General features: G+C 45.6%; 1 protein-coding gene across 1 annotated transcript in view; it reads right to left on the reverse strand.

Annotated features, from left to right (window-relative positions):
* Positions 1 to 19,184, reverse strand: part of TMEM132B (transmembrane protein 132B) — a 215,542-nt gene that overhangs the window by 138,323 nt on the left and 58,035 nt on the right. The window contains exon 2 of the mRNA XM_058036938.1: positions 17,296 to 18,175. Within this exon, the coding sequence (XP_057892921.1) occupies positions 17,296 to 18,175 (880 nt within the window). The remainder of the gene's footprint in view (positions 1 to 17,295; positions 18,176 to 19,184) is intronic.

Raw genomic sequence — 19,184 nt, forward strand, 5'->3', positions numbered from 1 at the left:
GCACTAGGGGCCAAATCTTGAGGTCCCCACTCAAACCCTCACTTAAATGAGCTCTTAGGAGGATTTTTGCATGATTAAGCATCACAGGCTTTCCCCCCCCTCCCCCCCAACTGATATTTGAATAAAGAACAGAAGAATTGGACTTGATCATTTCCATAATGCTTTCATGTTTTCCACAATGCCACTCAAAAGCCTAAAAATATGGCAGAGAAGCCCTGCAGGGAATTAATGCAAAGTGTCTGTATTTGCACCAGGAACCAATTGCTGAGAGAAAAAAAAAGGATATCTGAAATAAACCTGGAGGATGCATTAGCCAAAGCACTTGTGAGCAACTTGCCCTTTAAAGTACGCATGGGACAAATTCATCTCGAGAGTCACTTCAAAGAGAATGGTCTGTAATCAAAATTAATCACAATTAATTTGGCCCTAGGTTTCTGCCACAGAGAGCAGCTCCTGCAGGCAGCTCTGCGGGCAGGGATCACATCCACAGCGTCCACCTCTGCTGAAATTGCCAATTCTGCTCTGCTGGTGCCATCCTCAAATGCTGCAACAGGATCCAGGCCAAATTTGCTTATCAGCTCTGAACCATGAGGCCAGCCAGCAATATGTGCTGAATGGTGCTCTTTTGGAGGATGTCATCTTTCTATTTATATTGCCTAATTCTTCTCCTCCAGCTCCCTGTGGCAAACCAACAGTTGAAATCAGCCAGTGGAAGCTGACAGGGTTATGTAAGTGTCCATTTGCTGTGCATATGCTCTCCCCCCTAAGGCAGGCATTCACATGAGAGAGGTGCACCTTCCCTTTTTGATGTCTAAGCACATCAGAGTTTGGAGATGCTTCAGTGTCTCCACCCTTGCTGGAGGAGCTGAGAAGAGGCAGCAGCAGAGAGCTGTCACAGGGCAGACTCAGAGCCAGGTGAGAGATGCTGCTGGGCTGGACACGGATCCTTGTGTGCCATGAAACACAGCCCCAGCAAACCAGGCAGTGTCAGCTCCACGTGTGAGCCCTCTCAAGGCATTGATGAGTGGACACAACCCTCAAATTTTCTGCCCAGGCTTAATCCCTTGCTCTGCCAGCACAAAAACAAAACATGTCCTTGATGTGGAAAGATGCAGCTTCCCTGCCTCGATCCCTCTCAGTCTCTACCATCTGCTTCAAAGCAAACTGGGTTTATGGACCTGGATAATTCTTTTGTTCCAAAAATATTTAACTTACACTTAAAAGAAACAATATTAATCCCTGCAATCCATTAATTATCATAGCCTTCACCCCAAGGTATGCAAAAATTACACAGGCCCTATAATTTGAGGGACTGTTGGCACCAAGTCTCTTGCTCTCTCGAAGCATCCAGGGTTTAAAACCTCAGGAAAACTCTGTAGGAAAGCTGAACTCCTTAACTCAAATTTAGTGTTAAAAATATGACATGAAGTTTAAAGTAGGCATTTTAATTATGTATATTCACATTTTTTTCTTTGCTATTCTACCCTGAAGCTTTGTCAGAGTAGAGCTCACCAATATAGAGCACTAAGGCTTTACCCACAATCAGAATCTGTAAATTCAGCTCCTCCAAGTGTTCAGTCACGTGAAGACAAAAGTGATTCCTGCTGCCCCTTCTCCCATGTTGAATGTGTATTTTGGGAGGTGTGTCTTCCCAGAATATTGTAGTATCACTTCAGAAACACCCCAAGTTTCTGCATGCAAATTCCTGTGACACATATCCAAGACAAGTGAGATCCAGCAATAGCAACTGGAAGTGCTGGATTCTTTTGCACAGAGCCAGCACATGGGCTCTGCTGAACCCAAAGAAGATGATCTGAGCCTGTGTCAGGCTACAACACGGCAGAAAAGGAAGGAGCCATCACAGCACATGAGGAATGTGTCATTTTCCCCACCTTTTCTTGGATGGTGAGGCAGAAGCACAAGGAAAACAAGCAAGTCACTCACGACCACAGCAAGAATAGCACCAAAGTCCCCAAGCACAGGACACGCTACATACTTGTAGTAACAAAAAATATATCTGTCACTGCATGTCACACGAGCTCATTCAAACCAAAAATTTATCACTTGCTTCGGACTCCAGCCAGGTGACAGCAAATATATCATGGAGCTGTCAACAATCTGCTAATCTGGGCTGTGAAGTGTAGGAATACAAGAAGCTTAAAAATATACTGCTCCTTCAGAAACCATAAATTCTGCTGGCTCTTTCTCACGTACCACTGGGTAATAGGTCTGCTCCAGCTCCTTCCCTCCCACCTCCTGCAGTTAAACAGCTCCATTTTGCATGTCTATTTAGAGAGTGACAATCAGCCACACGAGGCAATCACCCATGGGTACAACTCCAAAGCACACAGACCCTCTCTGCCTCTGTGGCTGACAAGAATTACCAGTGGCAGATTTAACTGCAAAGCTGGTACAGAAATCCCAGGACAGCACAACTAGATTTTCAGAGACAGCTGGAATAACATCCCTGCCCATCTGGACACCTGAGCTCTTGGGCTCTTTGGAACAGAGAAGAAAGCACAAAGAAGAGAAGGGAGACCTTTTCTCATCCATCTGAAACCAAACCAGGTGTATAGGCTGTGCCTTTTTGGAGACAGAGCAGAGGATGCACAGTCCCAGGAGTGAACCCTCAAGGACTTCAGTTGCTCCTAGCTCATATACTGGACAAAAATTCAAACTGAGCTGGGGGAAGGAGCTCTGATTATAAACACGGGAGAAGTTTCAAGGAATACTTCACAAATAACAGCTTGTGACACTTCACACTGGGCACATTTCTGGGAGATTACAAACAAAAGCAAACGTCCTTGTTGTCCGAGTCATGATGCTGTATGGACACCAAGCTCACCGAGGTCTGCATTATCCTGCTCAGCCTGAGCTCCTGCCCCTCCAGCCCTGTGACCTGGCCTGGCAGAGAAGGCAGCTTGACTCCCTGTTCTTTGTGAAAATTCAGCTCTTTAACTGCATTTCTCTTATGCCCAACACCTTGGTGTGCCTGCCACTCTTCATTTCCTCCTCCGGCCACAAACTTCAATTTTCTCCCCTCAGCTCTTAAACAGCGCGTAATTACAACTAATTATCGATCACTGAGGGATTACTAGATGACAAATCCAATTTCCACGCTGTTATCAAGCACGACTGACTGGGGTCCAGGGAGGATGACAGGTACCTGTGCTGAGGGAGCCCTGCAGGTGCCTGAGCCAGGTGGGAGCAGCATTGTCACTGTCACCAGCACCAAACCCACCTGAGGGCTGATGTGTTTAGGGACCTGTGACACAAAACTCCATAAATCCACACCGAGTGACAGTCCTCACCCCAAAGAGACTTACAAGCCTGCAAAAGCCTGAGCCTTTTACATCTGTAAATGTATTCAATTTGGCTGCATTTGTACCACTTTTGCATTCCATTTCTGCAAATATCCTCCCGAGCAAGCGAGCTGGCAGCGGTGTTCAGAGAAACAGCTCATTTCAGGGCAAAAAACACCACTCCATTTTCCTCAAAGCAAATTTTAAATTTGCATGCTTTGGTGCACCTGCTGATCTCAACAAATGGGCTGATGAAGGGAAGGGGAGCCCTGTGCAAGCCTGGGGCCCCCAGAATGCAGCTCACACGCAGCCCATTAATGGCACTTGTGAGCTGCAGCTCCCCAGAAATCAGGAGTTTGCTGCCACGTGCTCTGGGTTGTACAATAGAGGCACTGTGCACACAGAACATTTAAGAAAAAAAGAATTAAAAAGAGAAATCTGAGAGAAAAATACATGGAGCTGCTCAAACATCACTGAACGGAGTAAAAAAGCAATGTTTTAATAAGAAGTCACATGATGAATTGTTCCCCAGTTGTACTTCAATGGAGTTATTCACATAATTCAAGCAGACACAAATCCCAGTGTGAAAATATCCGTGCTCTTGTAGCCCAGTGGCAGCCCTTGCAGCATGACTTACAACAAAAGGCTGAAAAAGTCCACTCCCCTGGTACACACAAATTGGTTTATTATTAGAGCTCATCCAGCACCATTATTTTCTGACAGTAACTGTGTTTTTAACAGAATTGAAATTGCCGTAAAGAACATTTTTCTTGCAAATGTTTAACTTTTCTTTGGGGAAAAACCACATTTTTGTTTCACGTCTCTTTAACATTAAGATACATTTCCCTTTACATTCTGTTCCAAAGGAAGCACGACACAATTTAGAAAATGCTGCACTAAATCTTCCTAGCTCCTAAAAGAAAAAAAACCTGAGAATGAGCCTTACATAAAGAAAGATTGCAAGTACCTTACTAAGGACTTTATTCATTAAAAAAGACTCAAGTCTATTCTGCTTCTTGTCTATGGAAGTGAAATATGATTTTATTAAATGAAACCCTTAATATGTTTGCTAAGACTCTGTCAGGCTGAACATTAACTACACTTCCATTGTTTTTCAAGTCTGAAAAAGAAAGCTGTTCTGCAAAGAGACAATCTCACTTAAAGCTTCTTAACCTTCAGAGCAGAGGGGAAATTTGCTTTATGAAATGCATTTGCAATATCCACCTCACACCGGGCACAGTACATTCATAAAGAGAAAATGCAACAGCTCTCAGAAAGCGTTTAAGGAAGGGAGGAGGGGGAAAAGAAGGGGATGAACCACAGTGCAGCATTTCATTTGGGGTAGGAGATTGCAGATATGAGCCCCGATGTGGACAAATAGAGGATGATAGACAGATAGACAGGGACAAATAGAGGAATGGTCTGTGTATTAATGCTTGCCTAGAATAACTCCCTAAGCTGCAGAAAAGTTCATCTAGCAAGATATTAGGAAGTTTTAAGCTTAATAATGGAGCTCTGTGCATTGTGTTTAAGGCTTACAAGCAGGTATTGTATTAGAAATAAGCAAGCAGTGTTTTAACCAAAGGTACCTGTGCTTACAGTGGTTGGACAGAACTACTGTCAATATAGGATATATACTATACAGACATAAATACTGCCAGTGTGCTTTTGCTTTGTGTGGTTGGTCAAAAAACTTATAAAGTGAGTTGCAGCATTAAGTTCTGTGTCTGCTGCCTGAGATATGAGCTGGTGGCATCTTCCCATTGTCATACCCATGGAATGAGACTGATGCTGGAAAAAACAACGGCTCAAGGCAGTTCCCAGCAGTCCTGTCCTGTTGGTGATTTATGCACAGACCCCAGGAGCAATGCCCCGAGCCTGGGTGCACCCAGGGAGAGTGTGTGTGTGTGTGCACAGCCCTGCCCTCCTCACTGGAGATAATCCCTGGGCTGCCTTCACTGCTCTTTGTGGGGCTCACGCAGATGGAGCAGTTCCTGAGCATCCCCCCGTGGAGGCATTTCAGGGCAGGGATGCTCTGAGCCCTGTGCGGGGATCACAGCCCGGACACGGCTCTGCTCCCAGCGGGCACCCGAGCTGCACCAAGGCAGTGGCACACACATCTTTTATGGAAAATCCTTCCCTTAGGATTTTCCCTCCTGAGAAGCTGAGAGGCCTCAGGAACATAATGCAAACAATGGTTATCTGCTGCTGTGGAATGCAACAGGTGCATCTGGGATTGGGCTCATGTGGCTGTTTCTAATTAATGGCCAATCACAGTCAGCTGACTTGGACTCTGTCCGAGACAGAAGCTTTTATCATTGTTCTTTTTCTATTCTTAGCCAGCCTTCTGATGAAATCCTTTCTTCTATTCTTTTAGTATAGTTTCAATATAATGCATATCACACAATAAATCAAGCCCTGTGGAACGTGGAGTCAGCTCCTCGTCTCCTCCCTGACACGGTCACAGGCAGCGGCTCCCGAGCGCTTCCCCTGCCGCAGCACAAGCCCGCTCTGCCCTCTCCTGGCCTGAGCTCGGAGCCGAGCCGTGCCGGGACAGAGGGGTGGGCATCCCCCCTTGGGGGGCACCCGCAGGACGGCACCTCCCTGCCCACCACCAGCTCACCATCCCTGGGTACCCTCTGTGCCATCCCAGACCCATCTGCCCTGCCGACACAGCCAAGGGACGAAGCAGGAGCTTTCTGCTCACTGGAAAACAACGCTTGGAGGGCAGGGGAGGCATTGCCTTCCTCCTTTCGGAGAGCATCTGCTCCTTGAGGTGTATCGCTGCAACACGAGCAATAAAAACAGTGATTTGTAAAATGAAAGCAATGACAGACGTTCCTTGTACAAACAGTGTGAGACATGACAGATAAAGTAACGTTACATAAATAGGCAAAGCATTAGAACTATTATCACCAACAACAGCACAGGGGACACAGCAGTTTAGCAAAGGAAGTGAAAAAGAGCGGATGTGATTTAAGAGGCAGAGAAAATCTGAGCTGGCAAGTTGTAATTACTGCAGCTGAAAGCCAGCCAGGATCCTGGTTGACTGCCTCCAGGCTCAGGAAATGCAACCCAGAATCTTTAAATGACCAAATAATTGGGCCCTGGGTTTCATGTCCCCAGTGAAGCACAACCATTGATGTGGAGTTCCAGGAGAACCACAAACTCCATCCTGCCTGCAGATCCTACCACCAAGCATTGACCTGAACCAGATCTGCTCTGCAAGGTCATTTTTCTTCCCACTGTGGTACAGCTGCAGGGCTTTTTCAACCATTCTTCAGCTTCAGCAGCCTGTAAGCATCTAATGTCTAGTCAGAGGACATCATTCATCCATTTTATGGTTCCCAGAATGCAAAGATATCTACCCAATTTCCTAAGAAACATTAATATTAAAGGATGGCTTTCTCAGCCCAAATCATGCAAGCTGAACAAAGTTCTCCTGACGTTTCATGACAAGGTGATTAATAATACCAAGAAGAAGAATGAAATGATACCAGATTATAAACTATTGTAAATCTTTCAGTCATCCCAGGAATAATGAATGTAGATTTCTTAGGAGAGCAGTACAGATTTAAACAGAATCATTTTCGTTTCCTTGTCAGTCAAGAGGCTATTTATGTAATATCAGAAAGAGACAATGAACTCACGTAATCTTAAAAGGAGAGTGTAGCACATGTCCTTAAAAACAAAGGATTCCAAGCATTGTCCTAAGCTAGAATTTCCAAAATTGTTAAATAAAATGTTGCACTTTAACCATTATTTTTGATCACTGACCTTCCCTTCTCCAAGCAGGAGCCACAATGAGAAGAATGCAGTTGGATTCAAATGTCTGAGCTGACAGACCAACCTTCTTCAAACAATTTAAGGGTATGGTCAGAACTGTACTGCCCTAAGAATCCACTGGACCAAAATGCCCCAAATTCCTTGACGTGGATTTTTGAGTCAAGCAAAATGCAAATGCAAACTCTCATGGGTGGTTCTACAAATGCTGTTAAATTTTCAGCCCCCATCTCAAGACAAAGTCTATGGCTTTTGGCTGCAGGGGAACCCAGTGCCCTCTGACCCCCTGGGGCACTCTGTCCTAGACATTACCTCAACACAATAATTAATAAGTAATAATACTGAATTTGAGCTCGTGGAATTTGCACAGGCTAAATGTTCCAAAGAAAAATGAATAATGCATGCAGAAGAGATTCATTTGGGGGAAAAAAATGTAACTTCAGTTAGAAATAAAGCCCTGGTTGCCTTGGCAAAGAGGATTTAATTGCTGTAATCGCTACATCTCACATAAGGTCGCTGTTTGAGGGAGTCCACAGTGCTGCTATTCATTCTGTGGCTGCTCTATGGCAAATAAAGGACTACTGGTCCCTAGAGCATCAGGGGAATCATTCTGAAAAGGTTTAAATTATTTTTAAAGGATTATTACCTTTGGCAAACGAGTCAAAAGTCATCTTAGCTGAGGAGCATAGGTACTTACACCACATGATGGAGATGAGTGCAGGAAATGCCGCGGTTAGGAGCGTTGTGCTGGTGGTGCTGTGTGCCATTACAAACACAGCTCCACACACGAGCGCTCCCTCTCCATATGTGTCTGCCACTGTCCCGAACCAATTTCCCAGAGAAACACGGAGCCAGGACACTGGCTCACACCCCTGTGCCTTCACACGACCAAATTGCAATGGCTTCACTGGCACTAATCCTAAGGAGCTCTACGGAAGTCAACTAAATCACCCCTCTTTTCTGGGGAGCACTGAGAAGACTCTGGCCAGGCAAATTAAATTAGAGATGGGCCAGGGCCAAATTCCCAGATCCAAAACTACCCAAAGCTCAATGCATTTGGATCCACTTCCAAATTCTCACAGTCTGCTGCTGCTTCTCTCTCACCTCCCAGGCCAGGACAAACTTTTCAGCTTGTCCCCAAGCATCACTTGGTTCATTTTATCAGCATCCTCCACCAGGGATCTGCACCAAAGTGCTCACGTGTGTACTGCCTGTGGCTGCTTGGCACATTTCTTGCCCAGACCCTCATTAACTTGAGCAGATGCTGAGAAAGCTCATGAACAAGGCATTGCCTCTCCCACACTTCTGCCTCTCTGCCTTTCCCACTTGTTCTCCTCTAGGACCAGCACAATTAGAGATGGGGATTTAGTGAAAATGCATTGGAGGGCTCCTTCATTAATACCACAAAAGGTTAGGCCAAACAATGAGGAAAAAGGAACTGAGAAAGTTTTCTTGGCAGGAGATTTTTCAGAAGGATGAAGTGGGGGGACTGGAAGGACATTTTGGTCCTGGTGAGCCATTTAAAGGGAAGCATGCTGGGGCAGAGGGAGGGTGACAGGTTTGCCCCACAAACTTGGGGCTGCTTGAGTGAGCATGGCTCCCCTAAAAGCACCCTCCTGAGGGGATATCCCTGGAAATACTGCTCAGAGCAACTCCTCCTCTGCTGGGAATACCCACAGCATCTCCCTGGGGATCCTGAGGAGAATTGAGATATTTCCCTTTTATTTAGGGGTTGTAACCCCCAACAGAAGGTGAAGCACTGCTGCACCCAGGGTACTGACAGCCAGCACTGCTTGGTGCCAGACCAAAAGCTGGGGGAGAGGAGAGCCAGAGCGCTCAGGAGCGGCTCTGGAAAGAACAAGAAGAGTCCCTGATGGTGTTCCCAGTGCCACCCAGCACTGGCCCCACTGCAGGGGCTCTGAAAAGCTCAGGAAGAGCCCCTGATGGTGCCCCAGTGCCATCCAGCACTGGCCCCAGGGCAGGGGCTCTGGAAAGCCCCTGATGGTGCCCCAGTGCCATCCAGCACTGGCCCCAGGGCAGGGGCTCTGGGGGCCCTGTAAAGCCCCTGATGGTGCCCCCAGTGCCACCCAGCACTGGCCCAGGGGCTCTGGGGGCTCTGCCAGCCCCAGGTTTCCCCATCCTGGCACAGCCTCTGCTGCCCCCGCAGCTCCGGGGCTGCCAGGAATGGTGCAAGCAGTGAAATAGCTTTAACTGTAAGCACCATTTGCTGTGCCTCGGAATGGCAGACTCATTTGTCACTGTTTTCTTCTCCTGCAGCTCTTTGGATTCATCTGGGATCCAATAACTTTGTTAATATGATTTCTTTCATAACCTGGCCGGGTACAGCATCCAAGGCAGCCGTGGCAGCTATTTGAAGCATTAAATACCTCACACAGCACAGCTCCGTGCTTTGCCTTGCCCAAAACCATTTCTTACCAGTCTTTTATTGACATAAATTGCATGGGGAGCAGGAACAGCACCCAAAACAAGAAGATATGTTGACAATTTTCTCGCAATATTTGGTTTCCTGCTCTTTCTGAGAGTCCTTTCTCCCTGGAGCTGCCAGCCAACTATCACAGTGCCCTTCTTCTATCAGAGCATGCAAAAACTCATGGGTAAACACAAGGACAAAAGCAACTCTCTGTTGCATCAGGGGGAGCGTGAAGAAATTGAGATCAATGTGCTCCCTCAAAGCAATACTTCATCAGCTTCACGGGAGAGTAATCTCATTTTTACCAGGATAAAATGACAGCAATGCATGGCCTGAAACATCTCAGGAAAAAAGGAAATTTCAAAGTAGTGGCATTTTTCTACTTTTAATACTATTCATTAGAGTGAATGTAATGAATAGAAGGAGAAGTAACTGCATCAAGGAGCGAATCACTGTTGTGTCTGACTTGTTTAAACAAGACTGTGATTTACTGCACTGCCAGCTAATGAAGAGCTGTACAAGAAGCTGATCAATGCCATCATTGTCTGGCAGCACAAAGCAGGGACTACTCAGCATATTGTCCAAAACAAAGGCTCCCCCCAAGCTCCCCGCCAGGGACTTGTTTACGAGGACACACGGTTTGCAGAGAGCCTCAGCGTGCCCCAAACTTGAAATGATCACTCACAGACAGGAACCTTGCTGACCTGTGTTCCCAACCTCAGTACAAGGTAAAAAATAAAAGGAATGGATGAAGGAAAACAAGACAGCTGTAAGACAAACATTAAATTGCCCTTTGTGATACTGTGAATTTAAGCAGTTTTGTCACCCCAAGGCAGCTTTGTGTTCATTAACAGAGGTAACTCAACTCAGAGCTGGCTGCTCACAGGCAAAACTCAGCTTCTAATTCCATCTTCTGTGGTTTCCCTTCCCATTTCAGAGCTGCACCAACATTAATCACAGCAAAGGTAAGACAGGATAGCCCCCAGCAAAAGCAAGTTCTGGAGGAGAGCAGTGGCAATGCCCTGAGCTGGCTGCAGAGGCTGAACTTTGGGGTCCCTGTGATGCAGAGGCTGAACCTTTGGGGTCCCCAGCCCCATCCCAGGCAGGCTCAGCACAGGGGAGGGTGAAGCACAGCCTGTCCCTGCCCCAGTGCTCTGCACACCCACACCTGGCCCTGCAGCAGGCCCTGAGCTCTGCAGGAGCTGCCTGCAGTTAATTAGCAGGAGCTGTCATGTCAAAGCTTCTGGAGACGGGGTTCGGCTTACAAGCAGCTTGTAGAGCCCGATCCATTTGGAAATGTAAAATCTCTTTCCATTACCATCAACAAGGCAGAGTTTGTGTCAGGGCACGTGGTGCATTGGCACCTTCACACACATCCCTCCCCTTGCAGGGCACAGCAGTGCCTGCTGACATGGGCACACAAGGACCTGCCAGGGCTCCTCTCACAATCCCTGTTTGTCAAACAAGATGCAGAGCCACCAGTGACACACAGCACCAGGACCCCACTCACAGAGCAGCCACGAGACACCTGCTCTTACACCAAATAACTTGAAATAAAAACAACCACCTCTCTTATTTCCTACTTTATGGTTCTGGATGTGAGAAACGCCAATTAATTTATGTGACATTGCCAGATCCTTACTGCTCCCAGGTGCAGATGAATGAGATAGCTGAGGTGCTGGAATTCAGGGCTTGAATGGAAGCAGAAGCAGGCTTTCAAGGCAAACCAAACACCTTCTCCGGTGGGAAGTGGATCCTTGTTTCATTCCAGCTGTACTCAGTGTTCTAACACTCACATTAAACATTCCCAAAGCACCAAAATTAAAAATAACTGGCAAACTCTTCAGTGAAAAACACTGGTGGAATACACGCACAGGCTAAATATTTGTAATTAATTCTGCATTTTGATGCACCCTCCCCTCCAACTCTCACAAACATTTCCCCACTCCCATGAAGAAGAGAGCCAAGGCTGTGGAGGCCCAGGGAGGAGCAGACAGTGGGAACAGTCACCAGGACCTGCCCCATCCTCCCTGCCCTACCAGCACCTCCACACAGCCCAGGGGCCTGGTTTGTCACAGAGCAGCAGGCCCAGGACCCCTTCTGCAGGAAAACAGGCATTTCCATCAGGAAACATCTCAATTAAAGCCCTGTTTTATCACCACAAGGCTGCAATCCCATCTGGAAGCGCTTCCAAGCCAATGCCCAACAATTCCCAGGGCCTCCCTCTGTCACTGGAGCTGCTGAGCAGTGATCATGGACAGCTGATTATTGCAGCACATAGTTGACCTTTATCTAAAATTCCATTAAAAAGCTTTATTGACTGTAGTCTTGCAGGCTCTTCCAGGACTCACTGGGCCATTTATTCCCTGCTTTTAGAATTGCTCCAGCTCTAAGGAGGAGTTATTTTTTCTTGTCATTTTGAGCTGGTTTTAAGGCAGTACGAGGGGGTGGTTTCTGGGGCAGAGGAGGTTATCTTAAGGCACGTGAGGAGCACAGAGAAGCTGCCAGGATGGCACAATGATTTCCAGGCTGGTTCATAGATATGGATCCAGCAGCTCCCAGGGAAAAAAATCCTTTTTCCCTTTAGCCAAGAGAGATTCAGGTCTAAGTACTTCATACAGCATCCTTGTGAAATTTGTTACTCCATACCATCATGTCAGGTTTTCATCAGCTGCAGCCAATTTTTCTGGGCCACAAGCCGGTCTCAAACAGAAATAGGAAAAATAAAAGAATGTTTCAACCTTTTCTGAAAGAGGATTTATAGAAATGGCTCATTCAAGCCAAAAAATCCATTCTGGTGACAGCTCCCCCAGGCCTCATTGGAGTGTCCTGAAAGGATATTACTCCCTTTCCATTCAGTAACAAAAAGAAAAGAAAGTAGTGGGAGGAAGACAATATAGGCATCAAATGAAGCAGGAGATCTGGAAAAATGAAACAGTGTGAATCTGTCTTGGAGGAATATGAAATAGTGCAGAAGTACTTGGGGACTGCAGAAAGGTTGCACAGGCAGATCTGGCATTTCCAGACTTAGCAGTGCTTGATATTTTTATTAACATTACGTATCACTATTTCATATTTACATTTAGTTCCATGTACATTCAGAGAGGAAAGGGAAACCAAAAATTTCAACATTCATCCTGGGTCTATTAAAATTTTGGACTAAAACCCAAATTATTCCAAATCCACCAGTAATGGTTTATTTCTGTGATTATTTCTAAATCTGAACCAGCATTTCAGATTTCAGAAGAGCATTTTTATATTCTTTTTCCTTTCTCAACACTGATTTCTGCTGAATGTTCATCCTGCAGTGATGTTCCAGTGAATCATTTCTTTCTCTCCCCAGTGACAATCCCAGTGACAGAGCTCCCCATTCCCAGCAGCTTGCTTGGGAGGGATGAAGGCCATGTGGAGCCTCCTCCTCACAGGCAGCCAGGCTGCATTCCCCACAGCCTGTACTCTCATTTTCTATGCATTTCCGGATCCAAAACCTTCTGTTTTCTCTCCCTTGTTTGCTCTTGGCAGCTATTGGCAGGAGACATCCTCTTAATGATCTTTTTCTGGCCTTCTAGACGACTGCTCAGACTTCTCCAGATCTTTCATTATTAACACAGAAGCCTTGTAAGTCACTTTTAATGGTCTGTGCAATTTTTATTCCTTAGCAGGAGACATCACCTCCTCCATATGGATATATGTTTATTAATATAAATCCTTAATATCATTTTGCCTAGTGAGACCAGTCAGGAAGGGTCTCCTGGTGTGTGTAGCACCTTGGATTGGGTTCATGACCTGTTTCCTCGCTGTTACCCTGAAATTTCTCCCATTTCCAGCTCCATTCTTTGCAGGCACAAAGAAGGATGGCTCCTTGCTGTTGGGGAGGGTGAGGGATGCCAGCAAACCCACATTTTGTGTGTGATGTTTGCTGCTAATGCTCAGCTTTCAGGGGCAGCACATCCCCACTGACAGCTCAGATGGGGAGACTTGGAGAACAATCCAAAAATCCATTGTTTACTCCTAAAGAGAGTGTCCTCATTTCTTCCCTATAACCAAGGGGCAATTGTCCATTTATTTCATTAAACGTTCTCCTGCTGTACAAATTGACTCCCATTTTTCTTTTCAATTCATCCTCTGAGTCTCAAGATGGAGTTAAATAATAACAAACACCACAGAAACAATAGAAGCCATTCCCAGTGCTATTAGATGAGATTTCTGTTCTTCCAGTTGAGCAGGAATTGTTTTCTCCTGTCTCTTTTATAACTCCTCCATGTATCAGGAGACTTCTTCTGTCTAGCAATTAGCACTCAAGTTGCTGTTACCCCTTCTGTAGTCACGATTTCCATCTTTTCTTTTCCCATTTACTACATTTTATCTAAGTTTGTTAGTGAAGAGGGAAACAGAGATACTCCAGCACATCAAAGGACAAAAAGCCCTGAAAATTTGTGACACTGACGTATGTATGAGTCCTGCTGGCATCTCAAACCTGTCCTTCATTTTTACCCTTATTTTTTTTAACAAGGTGGCCATAAAAGAGTTTAATCATGGCAAACATAGCCCATTTCACCTACCTTTACAGTCAAACTGTGCTTAGTGACAAACCACCAAACATAATGGGCAAAATTTATCTTCCCAAATGGTGAATTTTGCAGTCCAGACCAGAGCAGCAAGGCCACAAATTAATCTCCAGTGTCACAAGCATTTCATCACACACGTACGGATCACTGTCAACAAAGGCACAGCAAAGGCACTGAATGCACACTCTGTCCCCAAATTCTGCCCCCTGACACATCCGTGCCCTTCCCTGACACCAAGCCACGCTGGCTGCACTCCAGTAGGAAAAGAAATAAATGTATTTTATTTAAAACACAGCACCATAGAGCTCCAGCCCCACCTGAAATTCAAGTTACTGAATGAAAATAACCAAGCTCAAGCCAAGCAAAGCCAGTTAGGAGTGATGGAAGGGGCTGGAAGTGAGAGCTGGAGCTCACAAAAAGGCTGCAGTGTCACCCTGCAGTGACAGGGCTGGAGGATGGGGATCTGACAGGGGGAGTCTCTCAGCACAGCACATTGCTGAGGCCAGGAACTGCTCCCAGCTGCTTCTCAGCTCCCCAGCTTGGGCAAGAATCACAGATTTCACCAAAACAAAAAAGAATCAACTCCCATATGAGAATTGAAGTCAGTTCTGCTAGGAAAAATCCAGCATAAAATAAAACACTATGCCACACAGCATGAAATAGTAAAGAAGTGCATAAAATTGAGCATATCTGCTCCTTTGCATCCTGTCAGAGCTCAAGGCTGTGCTGAGAATGACTTGGGTTTGATCTATCCTCTCATATGAGCCAGACCCTGCTACACTTGCAACACATATGATTAAAAACTATCAGTTATATTAGGCAAAAATATATTTCCCAAGGCAAACATTCACTCCCATGTCTTTTTCTCTGGCTATAACACACAGAAATTCTAGGTATAGAAGAACCTTCTGGGTTTTCACAGACATTAACATTGAGCAGAAAACCAGGGAAAGCTGGTGAGGGAAGCTGCATAAATGAGATGTAGGCACTGTAGTGCTTGTATTTCCCTCAGCATCATTCCCTGCCTTCCATGTAAACTTCAGCTGAAAATCTCTCCATGGACCCAACGTACATCATTCAACACAATCACAGCAACACTTGTAGGTTCTCTTCCCATTCTAAAGGGCAGGCGAACCACCAGCAGAATTGCATTCTGCCCCTCACTTTCAGCATCCAACTGAAGGGTAAATAAAAATACTTTCAGTTTCTCTGATGAAAAGCACAGTGCAAGCAAAGCCAAATAAAAGCCCAGACAGGCTAGACTACAGAGAGCCAGCAGTGAATTTTCCAAGGAAATATTTCTGTGCACGTAAAACATGCTGATTTATTGTACCAGAAGCATTTCCTGGGGATGAACAGATTCCATGCACTTTTCAGAGAAGGAAATCCCCATGGAAACCTGACTGCCTTCCCAGGAGCACTGCGATGGACGTTCCACATGTTGGGAGAACAGCTGGCAGCTGGGGCCATGCACGCCCCATGGGCTGTGGGACAGGTGAGGGCTCAGCAGCAGCCAGGCTCCTGTGGGTCATCCTGGGCCTCCCCAGCCTGGAATCTGCCTGCTCCCCCAGTTTCTGCTCCCCCGAAAACCCAGCTCAGTTATTGCTCAGTGCTTCAGGACCTATTTTGCTTTTGAAAAACACCATTTCAGAAGTGCCTCTGCAAGGAGTTTTTTGTTATTTCCTGGCCAGCAGAAATATCAAAACTCAACCCTTGCACCATTTGTCACGAGGTAAATGCTATTTTAGAAGTTCCAGTGGAAAGAAAACATCCTCGTCTTAGGCTGGCTCTAATACCTTGGGAATTTTATCTCTGGTGTGGGGAAGAGAACAAAACCCTGCGAATTAAGAGCTGATGTTAAATCCTTGCAGAGCCTTAGGCAAATTCTATAATCTCTGTGCTATGGCACCGAGGATCAATACACGCCTGCTGAAACCCGGCTGCTCCGCCAGGCCAGGCCATCCACTGCCGGTGGATGCTGGCCAAATCCATGTTTGACAAATTAAAAACACTAAATCCACAAAGAGCACCAATAAGTTGTGTTTAAAGGAAGCCCCTTCCTGATCCAAACCTTTTCAAGTTTGGTTAAACCCCATTATATTTGTCACACTTTCCCCCCGTTAGCAGCGCTGTGCTGTGAATCATTTGTCCCTATTCAGGCAGCAATCTCTAAGTTTATTAATATGCATGTGCTATTTCACAAATGCTGAATGATTTGAAAGTGCTGCATAAGGTTTGCTGTCTGTTTTCTCAACATCTGTCCCCAAAGTGCATTTCTGTCATGTTCTGCTCCCATCCTTCTCGGATCAAAAGTTGGAAGTAAGGCACCAATCTGCTCTGAGGTTTCCCCTTCCTGAGAGTCCCACATCCTTACAGCAGATGACACTTTCCAATTACCTTTTGGCCCTTTTGTTCCCCCAGTTTGGCTCACATTTCTCTCTGAATTTGGTCCCTGTGCAGCTCTGAGCCCGGAGTCTGACAGCTAAGGACAGAACAAATACGCAGCACTAACCCTCGGGGTGGTTTGAAATGCCTGAGTTCTCCTGTTACAGGCAGATTCACAGGGAAAGGTCAACAGAGAGTCCCCAAACTTAAAACAAAAATGGGCCATGAAACTAGCAGTCAAAAGCCTGAAGAAGCAGAAAGGGCTGATCTTACAGGAAAACTGAAGACAACTTGCAAAGTTTAGCCCCAAATCCTGGCTCTGCCAAAGGATCCCTACACAGGCTGAGCTCATTTCCTCAGCTCTCAGCTCCCCTCTGTACAATGCAGCAAGAGTTCTCACCACGTTTGACCTGTGCAGGATGTAGGCCATGCATTTTGGAAAGATGATGATGATAAAGTCAATAAAAACAGAGGGAACTTCACCAAAGAAACAGAAAACCCTCCTGCAAACTCTTTAGCAAAACACATTGCAGCAGTTACCCTAGCTGAGTTACAGAGGCAGAATTTAATAGGCAGAGTTACAACTAGAAGCAAACAGAATTAAAAAATAATCAATCAAACATTCATGGCCCATACTTTAAAATCAATGCCCATGGTCCAAAAAGTGTAATAATTCACACAGATAATTCCAGACTATCTATAGTTCTCACCTGTTGAAGAGGAAATGCAGTTCTCTCATGAATACAGTAAATATAACCAAAGATTTACACCCAGTTTTGATTTGCTCATATTTGTTTTGCATACAACACTTAAAAAATTCTCTTACCTTAATACAAACTGGTCTGCTAGCGAGTAATCAGCCAGGAAAACATGGAAGGTCACAATGTCCCCCTCTCTGACCGGGCTGAGTGGTAAGTGAATAAGGATATTTTCATCCACCCTCAGCGAAGACTGCTTTAATTTGTCCTGATTTGGGTAAACAACGATGCTACCAATCCTCTCCATGGCTGACAAAGCTTGGTGCTCATTCTCTTCCCCTGCATGGATATTGTTTTCCCATTTTGCATCCTCTGGAGAACATTCCCCATCCACTGCATAAATCTTATAGAAGAGCTCCACAGTAATCCCTTCCAGGGAGGCTGTTTCCTCTGAAAGCAGGGGTGGAGGGGAGCTGAACCAGCTGGGAGACAATTCCAGCTCCACCACACATAATCCCAGGTGGCCTGTCAATCTGCAGCTGGCCACCACTTCTCTGGACTCCAGGAAAGCAAACATCTTCACACAAGGCAGCATCTCCTCGGAGTCGTAGTCATCCCAGTCCTTCCCTGCTATATAGAACAGGGTCTGTATTTTGGGTTTGTTGGAATAGATTGAGCTGTTGATTATGTGGGATTTTAATTTCCAATTAAAAGTGAATTTATTTGTGAAACCAAAAGATGCAGAAGTCAGCATGAGGTCCAAGGGAACGGGTTGTTCAACAGAAAAGGGTCCGTACGTGGCATTTAGGACAGGTGGCTGTTTGGCTTTGTATATAAAGAATGAATCCACCCTGGACTGCAAACTGGAGTTCCTCATGATATCCTGGTTGGCTTCCTTGAGGAAGAAGAAAGTATCAGCATTGGAGATGTGGGGGTTTGCAGGGAGATAGGTTGGCAGGTTGGAGAATCTCTGGATGCTGTCCATGATCCCTCCTCGGCTCTCCACCACTGCAGCCAAAGAGAAAAGGAAACAGAAAAAACTCAGATGTTTGCTTAGCAAGGCCTCAGCTTCTGACAAAAGCAATGGATTGCAGGAGATCAGCCCTGCTGGCCACAGTTCCAGAACAATCTGACACAGGTACCATGGACAACACCCGTGTTCACAGCTCAGGCTGGAGCAGTGCACCAGCTGTGCAGCTCCCTTCCCACCTTCCCCAGCCTGTTATCTGCTTAAAGCCATGAATCAAAAAATCAGATACTGGTACCACCAAGAGAGGATCGATTGGCCAGATCCCAAACTAACTTCCCAAACTTTTTACTGGCAGTCTATTTTGTTTTTTCCTTTTATCATCAGCTCAAACTTTCAGCTTCTCCTCGCCCATGTTTCAATGTGCCAAAGGAACTGACATATTGAATATTAGTAGCAGTAAAACAGAACAGTTTAAGCAGTAAAAATGGAACATTTCCTTTAATCTACCGTCACTAACACACAAAGCAACGGGGGTTGAACATCTGCATCACTCCCAATCCATTCTGCCAGGTCAGCAGCTTGGAGATTAGTGAGAACCTGATAAAAGCTTCATGTTCTTGAAACCAAAACTTTTCACGATAAAATATATGGGGTTTGATTGAGATCTCAGTGGGATGGACTTACAGGCAAGAGTGAACTTGAGAGAAGGAGAAATCCTTTACACACAGAAGGATCTCAGACACTTAGAAGGATTTTTGGGTTTAATTCCTGAGGAGAATAAAACACATTTGGAAACCACAGAAGTTTCTCTACAACACAATGGTCAATCCTCCAGCCAGCACTGAGCAATTTTTCCCAGGAAAGAAAGGATTCCAGAGGGAAGGAGGGATCAAACAGACATCTTGGGTTTGGGCTGGTCTCTAATTAATAGTGAGGTATATTCAGTGTGGGCTGTGATCCTACCAGAAACAGTGGCTCTTTCAAACTAACAATTCATAACTAACAAAAAGCCAGTGAATCCGAGCTCCTGGGACTGCTCAGAGGAAA

The sequence above is a fragment of the Melospiza georgiana genome, chromosome 18, assembly GCF_028018845.1.
Source record: "Melospiza georgiana isolate bMelGeo1 chromosome 18, bMelGeo1.pri, whole genome shotgun sequence".
Lineage (NCBI taxonomy): Eukaryota > Metazoa > Chordata > Aves > Passeriformes > Passerellidae > Melospiza > Melospiza georgiana.